At 38.3% G+C, this 12,263-nt stretch overlaps 1 protein-coding gene across 15 annotated transcripts in view; it reads right to left on the reverse strand.

Moving 5' to 3' along the window:
- Window positions 1-12,263, reverse strand: part of DST (dystonin) — a 314,486-nt gene that overhangs the window by 107,278 nt on the left and 194,945 nt on the right. For 14 of the 15 annotated variants that reach the window (XM_030037882.2, XM_030037880.2, XM_030037878.2 and 11 more), the window contains 3 exons: window positions 11,904-12,038; window positions 9,235-9,323; window positions 8,436-8,571 (listed from right to left, as the gene is read on the reverse strand). In XM_030037882.2, coding sequence (XP_029893742.1) covers window positions 8,436-8,571; window positions 9,235-9,323; window positions 11,904-12,038 — 360 coding nt within the window. Of the gene's footprint in view, window positions 1-658; window positions 806-993; window positions 1,210-1,366; window positions 1,514-1,728; window positions 7,351-8,435; window positions 8,572-9,234; window positions 9,324-11,903; window positions 12,039-12,263 lie in introns of all 15 variants that reach the window. The other variant, XM_041128914.1, reaches the window with a different exon arrangement.

The raw sequence follows: 12,263 nt of genomic DNA on the forward strand, positions 1-12,263 counted from the left end.
AATATTTACTTGAAAGCATTTCTGTTCTTAACTCCACAGCGAGAAGCCCCATTTCCAGCAGTATGGCAAATTCTGCCCATAGTTATGCACTGTGCAGCCCCTATGACATTACCATGCATACTGGAAAGCTATTAAAGCACAGTAAAATAATGTCATTTTTATCATTCATACATACATAAGGGTATGAACTTTCCTAAAAATTTGATCCAATTTGTTTTTCATGACTCATTTCATGAAGTGTGCAATGAAGAGGCTTTTTGTTTTTCCCCACCTTCTGTTCTCACATATAATTGATTTTGAAAGTAATTAAACTTCAGTAAAGATTCTGGACCTTATGCATAAAGATCCGATTTTAATCACTGAAATATCTGTATTATAAATTAGATTTCCAAAAGGGTTCAGATTTATTGCAACAAATGTAAGCAGAACCAATAGCTTTCTCAGTAAGCCAAAGTCTTATCAAAATTTTTTTCAAGAGAAAAAGCAAATCAACAAGATTGTTTTACTGGATTATCAAGTAGTTATCTTCTTAAGTAATTAGTTCTAGCTGTCTGTCTAAGCGATAGAGGTTAATGAGCAGGTATACAAAACCTAGCTAATAATTCATAAGTAGCAACATTTGTCAGAAGCACTGACACCTGCCATAAAGGATACTTACTTTAAATAGCTGTAAACTTTTCTTCATCTCTTCTATATCATTAGTATTCACTGTGAAGTCATTCACAATTTTACTGTTTTCTGTGATCCAGTCTGAAAATCTCTGCAGTTTGCTTAAGAGTTGCTGGTGTAACACTGCAAGCTTAGACTAGAAAGGAAAGTTGTATATTTAGTTACGCCCCTGGAGTCTAGTCACATTTTCTATCATATTAAATAGAATCATACATGTATTTTTATATTAAGACAAAACAGAACAAAGCAAAACCAAATTCCTTCTTTTTAGCCAAATTACCTTGAAGAAAACCAAGGTAAAAACGTACACTGATAAAAACATACCATTTCTGAGTCAACAGCACAGACTACTTGTTTTGCTCGTTTTGAAGACGCATCACAGACCACCAAAAATGCTTCCTGCAGATAGTCATAGCTTATCTTTAGCTCTTTAAGTTTCTCTTCAGGAATATCCCTGTTACAAAACTTGAAAAACTCTTCTGTCAACTTCATGTCCTTTTTTAGGATAATTGTAAAGGTAGCCAGTCCTGATTCAAATGACTACAAAGAGAATATACATAAAAGGCATTAAGTTACTGAGCAAGAAAGATTTAAATCTGAATTACTTTAATTATATTTGAATACTCTCTTTTCTTAATTTAAGGGCTTTTCCTAGCACCCATCACTGAAGTACAAGCATAAAGAACACTTTACTTACCTCTAGCTGTTCCAGTTCATCTTTTAGTATTTCCAGGTTGTTACTAATAGGCTGTTGGTTATCTAGGTGGCTTTTCATATCTTGAAGCACTGCCAAATGTCCTTGCATTTTCTCTGTTAACTTTAAACATTGCTGTACTCCATTAACCTGAAAATGAGTTTTAACAGTAAGAAAAGGTTTTCCAAACTGACAGACGTGAAAATAAGCAATAAAAGTCATTGTTTTAATTATAATTTATTTTAAATTTATCATTTAATTTTTCAACCATTTTTCCAGTTAAATTATTCTCTCTAACACTCGGAAGCATTCATTCAATTCCTTTAACACAGGACATGTAGCACATACCAGCTGTTGCTACTTACCGTGCTAGTGGGGGTGTCTTCCAGGACTGCTTCTCTTGTTTTGAAAAAAGGCTCAGTAAAGTCTTTGGACAGGCTGTCTGTCTTCCCATGCTCCTGCTCACTTTTCCAAGCAACGGCTGCATCATTTGCCAATGTTTTCTCTTTAGCAATTTCTGATCCAACCCCCGATTGTTCTGTTGAGAAAAGAGTACAAAGCCCATCTACTTTGCCTTTACCCTCACGTTCTGTGATGATACCAGCAACCTGTGAGCTTGTAAGCAAACCACTTATCAGCTCCTCTAACTTGCTTGTACTTTCATCTCCAGGTGAGATTTGAAAAATCTCCAGAAGTTCAGAAGTACTAAGTTTTGGAACGGGACCTTTCACTTCTGTTTCACTCTTCCTTTCATCTGGATCAGCCATCTTTTGCTTGTAGGATTCCTGCTTCAGAATATCACGAAGAAGATCGGGACTTCTGCAATCAGGCCAAAGCAATGAAAGAGCATCACTGTCCTTCGGCTCTGTACGTGGTGTGGTAACCATTAATTCAGCTCTAACAGCATTTCTTATTTGCTTGAGATTTGACCCACTAGACTTGTCACTCCCAAGCTGGGTGCTTCTAACCATTGTAAGTAAATTTTGCATTAAAATTTTGGTATCAGAGTAACTTAGGGGTTCACCCTCCTGCTTGCAGTAAACATGTTCCATTTTCAATTTCCTTTGTAATACATTCTTTAAGTCTTCCATTAGCATGTCAGACATTTCTGGTGATTGTGAAATACTTCCCTTCACTTGAAAATCTTTGCAAGGTCCCATTTCCTTTTGCAATGACTGCATGGACATTTGCTTTTTGAAACCATTTCCAAGGGAAGAAGTCTCTCTGGCCGTGATATTTTCTCCCTTTTTGTTTTTCAGCATCTCATGTTCTTTCTGGGCACCAGAATTCAAGTCAGCCCCTATGCTGCTCAGAATTGCAGAAGAAACATCAGTGGTATCGGTATGACTCCCAGAAGATAGCACTTCACTCCCATCCCCTGATTCTTTGGCATCCTCAATACTTCCTAAAGCACCTGCTTTTATTGGGGAAAATTCACTACCATTGCTGCTCTTGTTTTCTGAAAAGTTTTTAAGAACATTTTCAGTATTTTGACAGGTAACTCTCCCTGTTTCTTTAGTTAAGCTAATTTCCTTTGGTTTCACTGTATCAGTTAGGGCAAAAGAATAAGTGTTAAATTCACTTGAATGCATTTCTTCTGTATTTAGCAGAGACTCCTTTTCATTCTGTATAGTCTTTTTCCCTTTTTCCCTGTTCTCAGAGTAACAGGATTCAGTTTTATCGAATTCTGAACGGCCACCTTCTTTTTTGTCTGTTGTATATTGTTTTAAAGAAGTGGAAATGTTAAAATCTCTCTTAAATTCATCTGACTTCACACCACCTCCAATGTCAAGCAAAGCTTGATCTACATTTACTTTTTCTTTACTTGAAATAGGAGTTTCTGTATCAGCTTTAATTACTGATGCATCAAATATTTCCCCAAGGCTTTCCATCTGAATGGGACTTTTACTTAGCCCCATGATATCACATTCCTCCGTAACATTTACTCTATTTTTGTTTTCTGTAAGAATTTCAAAACTGCTTCCTATGTGACCATGCTTCCAACTGGTGACAGGATGTACTTGGTCACTGAGTGAACTATCACCATCACCCACATAAGGCATATCCATAAGGAATTTATTGTCCATTTGGGATGAACTTTCCTTTAATTGTTCCATACCAGCCATATTATTTAATACTTTTTCCTCTGCAAATCCTGCTTCTCTCTGTCTTTGCCCATGATTTGAATGTAACATTGGCGTGGTACTATTATTTTTATTCATGCTATCAATAAAGCATTCTGAGACAAGCAAATTTGTCTGAGTACTTTCATCATCATCAGTAGCTTGCTTTGTAATTAGGAAGGCTGTTACACTAACATCAGATGTCACAGTATCATCAAGAAGCTCAGAACTTGGAACCTTAAGCTGTGTTTTATTATTTTCTTCACTCTTACAGGATGTCCATTTAGTGTCAAAGGTATTTTCAGACTGAATAGGCTCAGTAGTATCTTGTGACCTGTGTTTACTTTTGACACAAGTCCCATATATATCTTCTGTTTCCTGCTGTCTGTCTTCTTCACTTGTACATGTAAGACCAACACATCTTTCCTCAGAAACATCTGACGCAGATTCACATTTTCCTGAGGATAGTTCTCCATTTTCATGGTTAGACTGGAACTGCAAAGTATATCCTGTCTTGTGGCCCAAAGAATAGCAACAGTCATCAATATTCTGATTATTTTCATTGCTATTTTCTATGTCTCCTAAGGAAATTAACAGCTGGTCACCTTTGTTTATACATTGATGATGTGAATAAAAAATGTCCATTTCTTCATCACTGTCAGAATCAGTATCAGAGTCATCGTAATTATCATAATCCTCCTCATAATCTTCCTCCTCCTGTGTACCCTCAGATTCATCCTCACAGGAGTCACTTTCCACTTTCACTTCATCTTCCTCCTTTCTGTCTTGTACTTCTGCTTTGTACATCTTCCATGAAGAACTAAGGCCTCTCTCCTTTCTTCCTTCACTCTCCAGAGTAACCGGTAATTTTTGCTCCTTCTCTCCAAAGCTCCCTGTTCTTTCCTCTTCCTCCTCAGGGTTTCTTTCCATAGTTTCAGCACTTGCAGAAGCTGTTTTTATGCCCTCAGGTAGCCCTGTCAGACTTACATGGACATTCTCTCCAGCATTAGTTGCAAGTTCTTGAAAAGAGCTGGTGTCTTCTCTCAGGGTTATTAGACCACCTCTTTCCTCTAGAAAACCTAATACAACTGATGTTCCAGACAATTCTGGCACTGGTGTATCATCATCCCCCAGCTGCAAGGTATCAAAACAATCATCACCTTGAGGAGTGTCATAGGAATCATCATCATCATCAATTTGTGGAGTATCATAGACATCACTGCCATCATCATCAACCTGAGGTGTTTCATAGGCATCATCGTCATCATCATCAAACTGAGAGCTGTCATCTTCAGAGGCTACCTCACCACATTCATGCTGCAAGCAGTTACTTTCAAACTGTGGGATGCCATCACTCCCTTCTACTGATGAGTCAGAACTACTGTCACACAGCAGTAACTTGTTGAACGTAAGATTGCTTTCTTCTACTGTTAGCCTTTGTGCTGTGCTGTTACTGTCCCTCACAGGTGGTCCATCATGTATAACAGTATCGCCATCCAATGAAGGCCTGCAGTGCATATCTCCATTGTCTTCCAGACACAGCTTACTCTGCAAATCAATACAATCTTCCAAGAACGGCCTGCCATGTACATAAAGATATTCCTCTAGGGATGGCCTGTTATGTACATCAGTGTAGTCCCATAGAGGTTGCTCACTATATTCATTATCTTCAAACTGTAGTGTGTCACCACATTGACTAACCAATTCTTCTGGAAGTCTATATTCAGTATCTGCACTGATGGATGAACCAAGACTTCTCTGAAAATCATCTTTCTTGCTGTTATCCAGTATCATTCTGCTATTGTCAGCTTGCAATATGTGAGGCTCGCATTTTGTGCACCTTTCCAGCTCTCTCCAGGTTTCATTATCTGACAAATCATTCACACTCAAGGAATTCTGTAAGGTTTTATCATCCCTGTTTTCAGTACCCAAACTGTCTGCCATATAAATCTCTTCTTTTTCTGAAATAAGATTCAGATTTGAGTCATTTGGAAGACATCCTTCAACATTTCCTGAATTCGCCTTCTGACTCTTATGCTTACACTGTTCTGTCCACTCAGAAACCTCCAGAAGACCTCTGAGTGCATTTCTGTTCATGGAATTTTGAGTGCTACTTACTACATTTCTAAGTTCTGTAGGGTTAGTTAGCAACATCTCATGTGTATATTCTGATTGCTCAGTACAAATAGCATTGCAAACGTCTGGTCTACACACATGGAGATCTGCTCCCTGTAAAGATATGTAATTCCCCAAATCTTCAAACTGATTTAATTTCCTGTTATTAGAAGTATTCTCAGCACCTGAAAGATCACCCTGACCACTGCCTGTGACTTTAATAAAGTGGACACTGCCAGCTGACTTTAGGTTAATTCCTTTCAAGCTTGTGTATTTCTTATTAAACTCCATTTCTGACACATCGGCATTGTACGCAGCACCATCACCTTCCAGCAACATATTGATGGCTTCTTGCAGTTGTCCATCATATAATAGAAGTCTTCCTCCAGTGTTTGCGTCCATATAACTGTTCACCATCAGATAAGATATGAATAATTTCTTAGCTTGATCTAAATTATGACATACAGGGCCTTCTGTGCCAGAATCTTCATGCTCCTCCTCGCAGTCATGAAATACAGATGGCAGGAGTTCATACATCGATAACCATTTTGCAGCATTTTTACAAGGGGACTCTAATTCTCCTACATTGGGCATTTTATCTGGTAAGGTCACATTGCTCAAAACAGATACAGTATTGATGTCTATCATTCCTGATTGTGCAGCCTTATCTAGACTAACTATTTCACAAGTTTCTGGAATGTAAAGCGCAGCTATCTTCTGTCTATCATTTAGTATTTTGAATGCCAACTCATTTGTTATCATCTCTTGGTGCAAAGAAGTTGATATGGGGAATATTTCACCAGTGTGAGGCCAAATTAGTCCAACAAAGCCTCTCTGTGCTTCTAACACCAGCAGTGCACTGGTAGATGATATCAAGTTGCATTGAACAGCTTCATCAACAGTCAAGCGTTTTCCTGAATTTGGACAAAGAATTCCACCAGTCTGAACCTGATGTGTGAGGATCCCACAAGCAGTGTCCTGATCTATCATCCCTTGCCTCATGGCCTCTTCCACAGTCATTCGCTTCCCTGAGTCAGGGTCAATTATACCTCCAGACATTAACTGAGCACCCAGCAGCCTGAACATTGTTTCCCGATCGATGAGTCCTTCATGGGCTGCCCTCAAAATAGTTACCTTCCTTCCACATTTGAACGTGATTCTACCTTTTTCTTGTGGTTTCACAGGTAGGAGTCTTAAGCCTGTTTCTTCATGTATTACGCTTCTATGAACTATCTGTTCAAGGGAAATCTTCTCAGCACAGTTGGGGTCTATGAGATCTTTACATGTGTCTTGTCTTTCTAGAAGCTTTGTATATAATGCTGGAGAAATCAGGTTTCTCTGGAAAGCATTCTGCAAAGTCAGGTTTTCTCCAGTAGATGGCAAAATCAAGTGCCCACTTGAAAGCTGATTTTCAAGAATTTTAATAGCCAAAGGTTCTGAAATTAGACCTTGTTCTAAAGCTGATACAACTTGAATATTTGATAATGACGATTCTGAAATAAGCTTCTTTGCATTACTTAATTCCTGCAACTGTAACAGGGTCTGCTCATCAATTAAGGCATGAGCTTTAGCTTCTTCCAAATCATAACATACTCCTAATTCTGGAGAAACGATTCCAGAAAGGATCAGCTGATTCTCAAGCAATCTAATTCCAGTGTCATAGTCAATAAAACCTTTTAAAATAGACTGAAAGACTGAAAGGACTTCTCCAGTCGTTTGGTCAATGACACCAGCAATGACTTTATTCACCTAAAAAGGAATATAAAAGAAAAGCTATCACTATTTTCAGACTGTATATTTTAAATTTTCTTTTGATTTTGAATGCATAATAAGCATAAAAACATGTACTTACCAGGCCTGGAGGAATGCTGTGAATGTTAGCAGCTCAAATGCGCAAGTGATCTATGTCAATCATTCAACAGCACACGATGTGATAAAAGATTTAAAATCAACATGCATCTGTGAATTGAAAACCTATGCTTTGCATACATAAATAGGGTTAGTGAAAGACAGAAGAAGAAATGATTGCAGTGTGAGTAAATAGAACATATACCTGAAAGGCAAATTTTCATGCTCTAAATGTCTGTGAAAGGTTAGAATATTCGGAAACAGTATGTGATTCAAAACAACCATGCTATTCATGTTTACAGCATACAGCACTTCTGTATATACACTCAACAACATGGAATCAGATACTCTAGCACCAAATATTGCATTTAGTTTGCATGGAAAGCATGAAGTCAGTTTGGCAACATTATTTCAACTAATTGCACAGACACTGCCTCTATGTGTATATGAGAACATTCATTTGCAACAAAATTTTTGAGAATTCCATATTTAAGATTAAGATCCATTAACAAATGTATTTGTAGTGTCTCAGAGCTAATCACGTTATGTGCTCCCATTTTCACATCCAGATAAATTTTAAGAAAAACTGCAAGTAGATCTGTTCTAGGACATTTCTGAGTGATATGGGAGAGATTAACATGTTATTTTATGGTGTCATTTTTGCAGCAGAAATACAGACTTATCTAGCAGTCAAAGAATGGCTTTTAAGAGAAGAGTTAAGAGATGAATGATTTGTTTATCTTTCTTCATGCAAGGCACACATTATTAAGACTCTTCACAAAAAAAACCTGAGGAGCAGCATATTCATATGTGCAGGTAAGGTCACACACAGAGTTCCATAATAAATACACAAAACCTTCAGTCAATTATATCTCAAATTCCTTTACACACTATTAAGCGCAGCGTCTTCCTTTACTGATCATGTGCGGTTCCAAAACCATGCAGTAAATCTCAAGAGACTGAAATGTACGTTTCAATCTTGTTACCTTTTCTTCCATCTTTTCATCACCCAGATACTGTGCTTCCTGCAGCTGCTTCAAAGCTTCATTGGATAACAAACTGTAGCTCTCCTGAAGGGATCTGACTTGCTTTTCCATTTCATTTCTCTCTTCATCTGTCATTCTATTAAGTAAAAAAAAAAAAGAAAAACGGAAGAAGGAGATATCGTTGAGTAATCTGCAACCTGCAGGGAGTGATCTGTTTACCTTTACTACAAAAAGTGGGGGGGAATTGGTAAAAGTAGTCTGAAAAAAATATAGCCTCATTACAAGGATGTTCAAGAAAGGTACAATCTGCTTGTAGTCATTCAGGAAAAGAAGCTACAGTCATCTAGAATTTATGTTGAATTATCACTAAACCATTTAACATTTGCATATGCCTTTGTCTACTGATTATCAGTCAAGACAGGTGACATAGCTAGCAAGGAGTCATGAGATATCTCAGTAATTTAATATCTTAAACAGCTTGATTTCAGACACAGATGAAACAAACTTGTGACATATAGTTCAAGTACTAATTTACTCCTAATTTGTTAATTGACTTCAAATGAAAATTACTGTCTAATGTTTTTTAAGCTGACCAGAGGCATATAAACCAAGCCAAATTCTTGAAATAAACAAAACTGCATAAAGCTTCCCCAAGTGGGAACATAAACTTAAAAATTTAAAGAAAAAAACTGACATATTTGTATGTGAAATGTAATTGGAACTGTAAGATGAGGATATGATTTCTTTTTAAGCAAACAGTATGTAATTTACATTATTTAAAAATTAAAAAATGGCATACTTGTCACTGTGCTTAGCTAAAAATGACTGAGTAGTCTGCAGAGCTTCAGCTATTTGTTCTTTCTTGGTTGACATTTCATCCAGGGAAATCTGAAAAAATAAATAACCTGTGTTCAAGACTTAACTATGCACATATATATATGAAGAAAAACAAACAAACAACATAGTATTTCTATCTGGGCCTAAACTCAATCGTATAAAAACTTGATTTTTCTTCTTTAAATACCGGCTATTCTTAGAGCGATATTATATACTATGGAATTGTATCATTTATCATTTATATATGGATAAGTCATTGAGCTGTCATTTGGATAAATAAGCCGTTTGTATTAGAAAACTATTGTGTGAGACAAAGAGAATTTATTTTAAAATGTTGTTTTAAAATTAACCAATCATTTAAAACCACTTATTATAGTTGGCACAGTTTAAAGCAGCTTTATAAAGATATGTGTACAATGGTCATTTCAAGAAGCTGCTCACCAACATGAGAGAGAACAATTTAAAAAACTTACCAGAAGGCCACAAACCTTCATGAAATTCAGTGACAGTGAAAAATGCAGTATCAGACACTTGGAAAAAATGAACTACTTATTAATATTCTCCCTGCTATCATTTCTGTGTCATCCCCACTAAAGCACTTGTTCTGGCAGAGGAACTTGAGAGAATTTAATCTTTTAACTTTTCTGAGAAATTGTCTGCAGTCTCTTCAAAGAAAAGCACTTATTTTGGATAAATAAAGGCTTAAGTATCAAAGGGGAGTCTAGGACTTCATTAGCAAGCCCAAGCTATGTTCAGTGTCAGTGCAAAGAGAACTCTAGCAAGGTGCTCGGGCCTTGCATTCACCTGGGTCTGGACACAACCAATTCTGTCCCCGCGTGCATCACGTCAAAGGGCCTGAACATGGTCTTGAACAGAGCCTCCCTTTGCAAGTACCGCCAGCCAGCCACAATCCCACCACTTGTGCTGCTTGGACAGAAATCAAGACAGCAAGCACTGTATGCGCTACACAAGAAGGCAAAGTGAGCAGGCTGAGGTAGCAGACGGGGTCATGAGCTCCACTTTGCTCAGGGAACTGGCATCACTGTGGTTGCTGTGTGTGCCCCGTCACTACTGGCACCTGCTTCTCCACCCACTCCACTGCTACACCCCACACCACCCCAAACCACTGTGTGAAATGTATTTATTTCAGCTAACATTAGCTACCAAATCACTAGTCTATATGTTTCTACAAAACTTGTCAAGGCACCTGTGCTAGTCAGTGGAGACACAAAATCAGGCAACTGGAAGGTGATGCTACCTCACCAGGCCATTTCACAAGGGAAGGAAATACCCTTGGCAAACGTCCATCTCCCACAGGCTGGAGGAAGCCGAGGTGGCTAACTCGCACGTTACTTGCTGAGGGCTTAGGCTGGATGGGGAAGATGCCAGCCATAGCTGCCGTGGTAAGCTGAGATGGTCTAAGGAGTTGAGTGCTGGCTCAACGCTGACAAAGGTTTGCACTGGTATCATTAACAAGGGCAGAAAAAGACCAATGCTGAATGTTTTTGCAAATCCTGATCCTAACTATTAGTGATTTACCAATCAATATGCTCAAATCAATACAAGCTTACTTCCTCCTATAGATATAGGGACAAACTCAGTAACAAAACTAGCACTGGTCCTCTGTGAACAAGCAGCGCGCTGGGACCAGTGGCCATCAGGACTGCAGGACTGCTGACCTGCCTGACAGCATGCTTGATTTATGCACACACTGCTCCAGTGGCTCTAAGTGGCACCAGCATGCATGACCAAAATAAAAAACACAGGAACAGGCTGCCAGGAGGGCCAAAATCATGTTTGCATGACCATACACACGGCCCTGTACTGAGGGATATGGAAAAGATACTGCTCCATCTCTCTGCTGCTCAGTGTGCAGGTAGACCTTCACCTCCTGAAATCTTTTTCAGGTGTCACTAAACTATTTCATGGGACAAGCCTAGCAGAGGAGCTGTTAGAAATGATAGGAAACTTCACAGATGGAAATTTATGGTCAGTTACAACTGTACACAATGACAATGTACCTGTTAAATACAAAGGCGGCAAGATGGGCCACTCCAGCAGCCTCTGGACTAGTGTGATAATAAAGAGGGCTCAGTCAACACCTGCTGTAGTCCCCAAGACAGCAGTTTTGACTATCCCGTAAGAGGATCCCTCAAAATATCTTTTTAAAAGCAAATAAAAATAAACTGGGGCCTCGGGCCCCTCCTACCAACTCTCTCCTTCCTGGTGCCAGGGTAGAAGTTACCAGACTTATTCACTGAACTATTTCAGGACAAGGGGGCAGACCTACAAAGTGCTGCCATCCTGCCAGGATGCACTGTCCCTCTACAAAGGCTGAGTTATGGTTTGCAGGGTCTAGTTTCTCTAAACTGACATTTTGCAGTGTAAGAATACGTCACGCGCCAGGCCTGTAAAAAGCAGCTTGTACTTCTTCCTGAGTAACATGTTTGTGTCCCTAAACATTGTTGTTCATTTACCCAACCCTCCACTTGCAATCAAATGTGAAATTACATCTTCAGTAAAATGTGGATGGTGGCTTGGAGAAAAAAAGTATTTATGGAATATTTTGTCATTTTAATCAACACCGAAAGCTAAAAAGAAGTGGTATTTTGCCAAACAACATCTGTGTACCTGCTGCTTAGGCAAATCTGTCTTTTCAGCCTGTTCTCCTTCTTCTTTGCTGAGTGTCTTGCTGAGGTTTGACACCCATTTCAGTAAATCCCCAGCTTTCTCAACATATTCTTTCTTTTCTTCTTCCATTGACTTCTGATGAGCACCGTGAATTGCAAAAAACATGTAAATGTAAATTGTTGCAATATTTAACATTAACATCCATAGAAACAATTATACCACAATGGCAGCATTATCACATAAATATAAAGTGATTTCATTTTATTTATCAGCATATGCATTACTCTGACACTTTGATGTTGGAACAAAAATGCCACATAATAATAGACATTAACAAAATAATTCCTCAAATGATTTGCT

The sequence above is a fragment of the Aquila chrysaetos genome, chromosome 15 (assembly GCF_900496995.4).
Source record: "Aquila chrysaetos chrysaetos chromosome 15, bAquChr1.4, whole genome shotgun sequence".
NCBI classification, from domain to species: Eukaryota; Metazoa; Chordata; class Aves; order Accipitriformes; family Accipitridae; genus Aquila; species Aquila chrysaetos.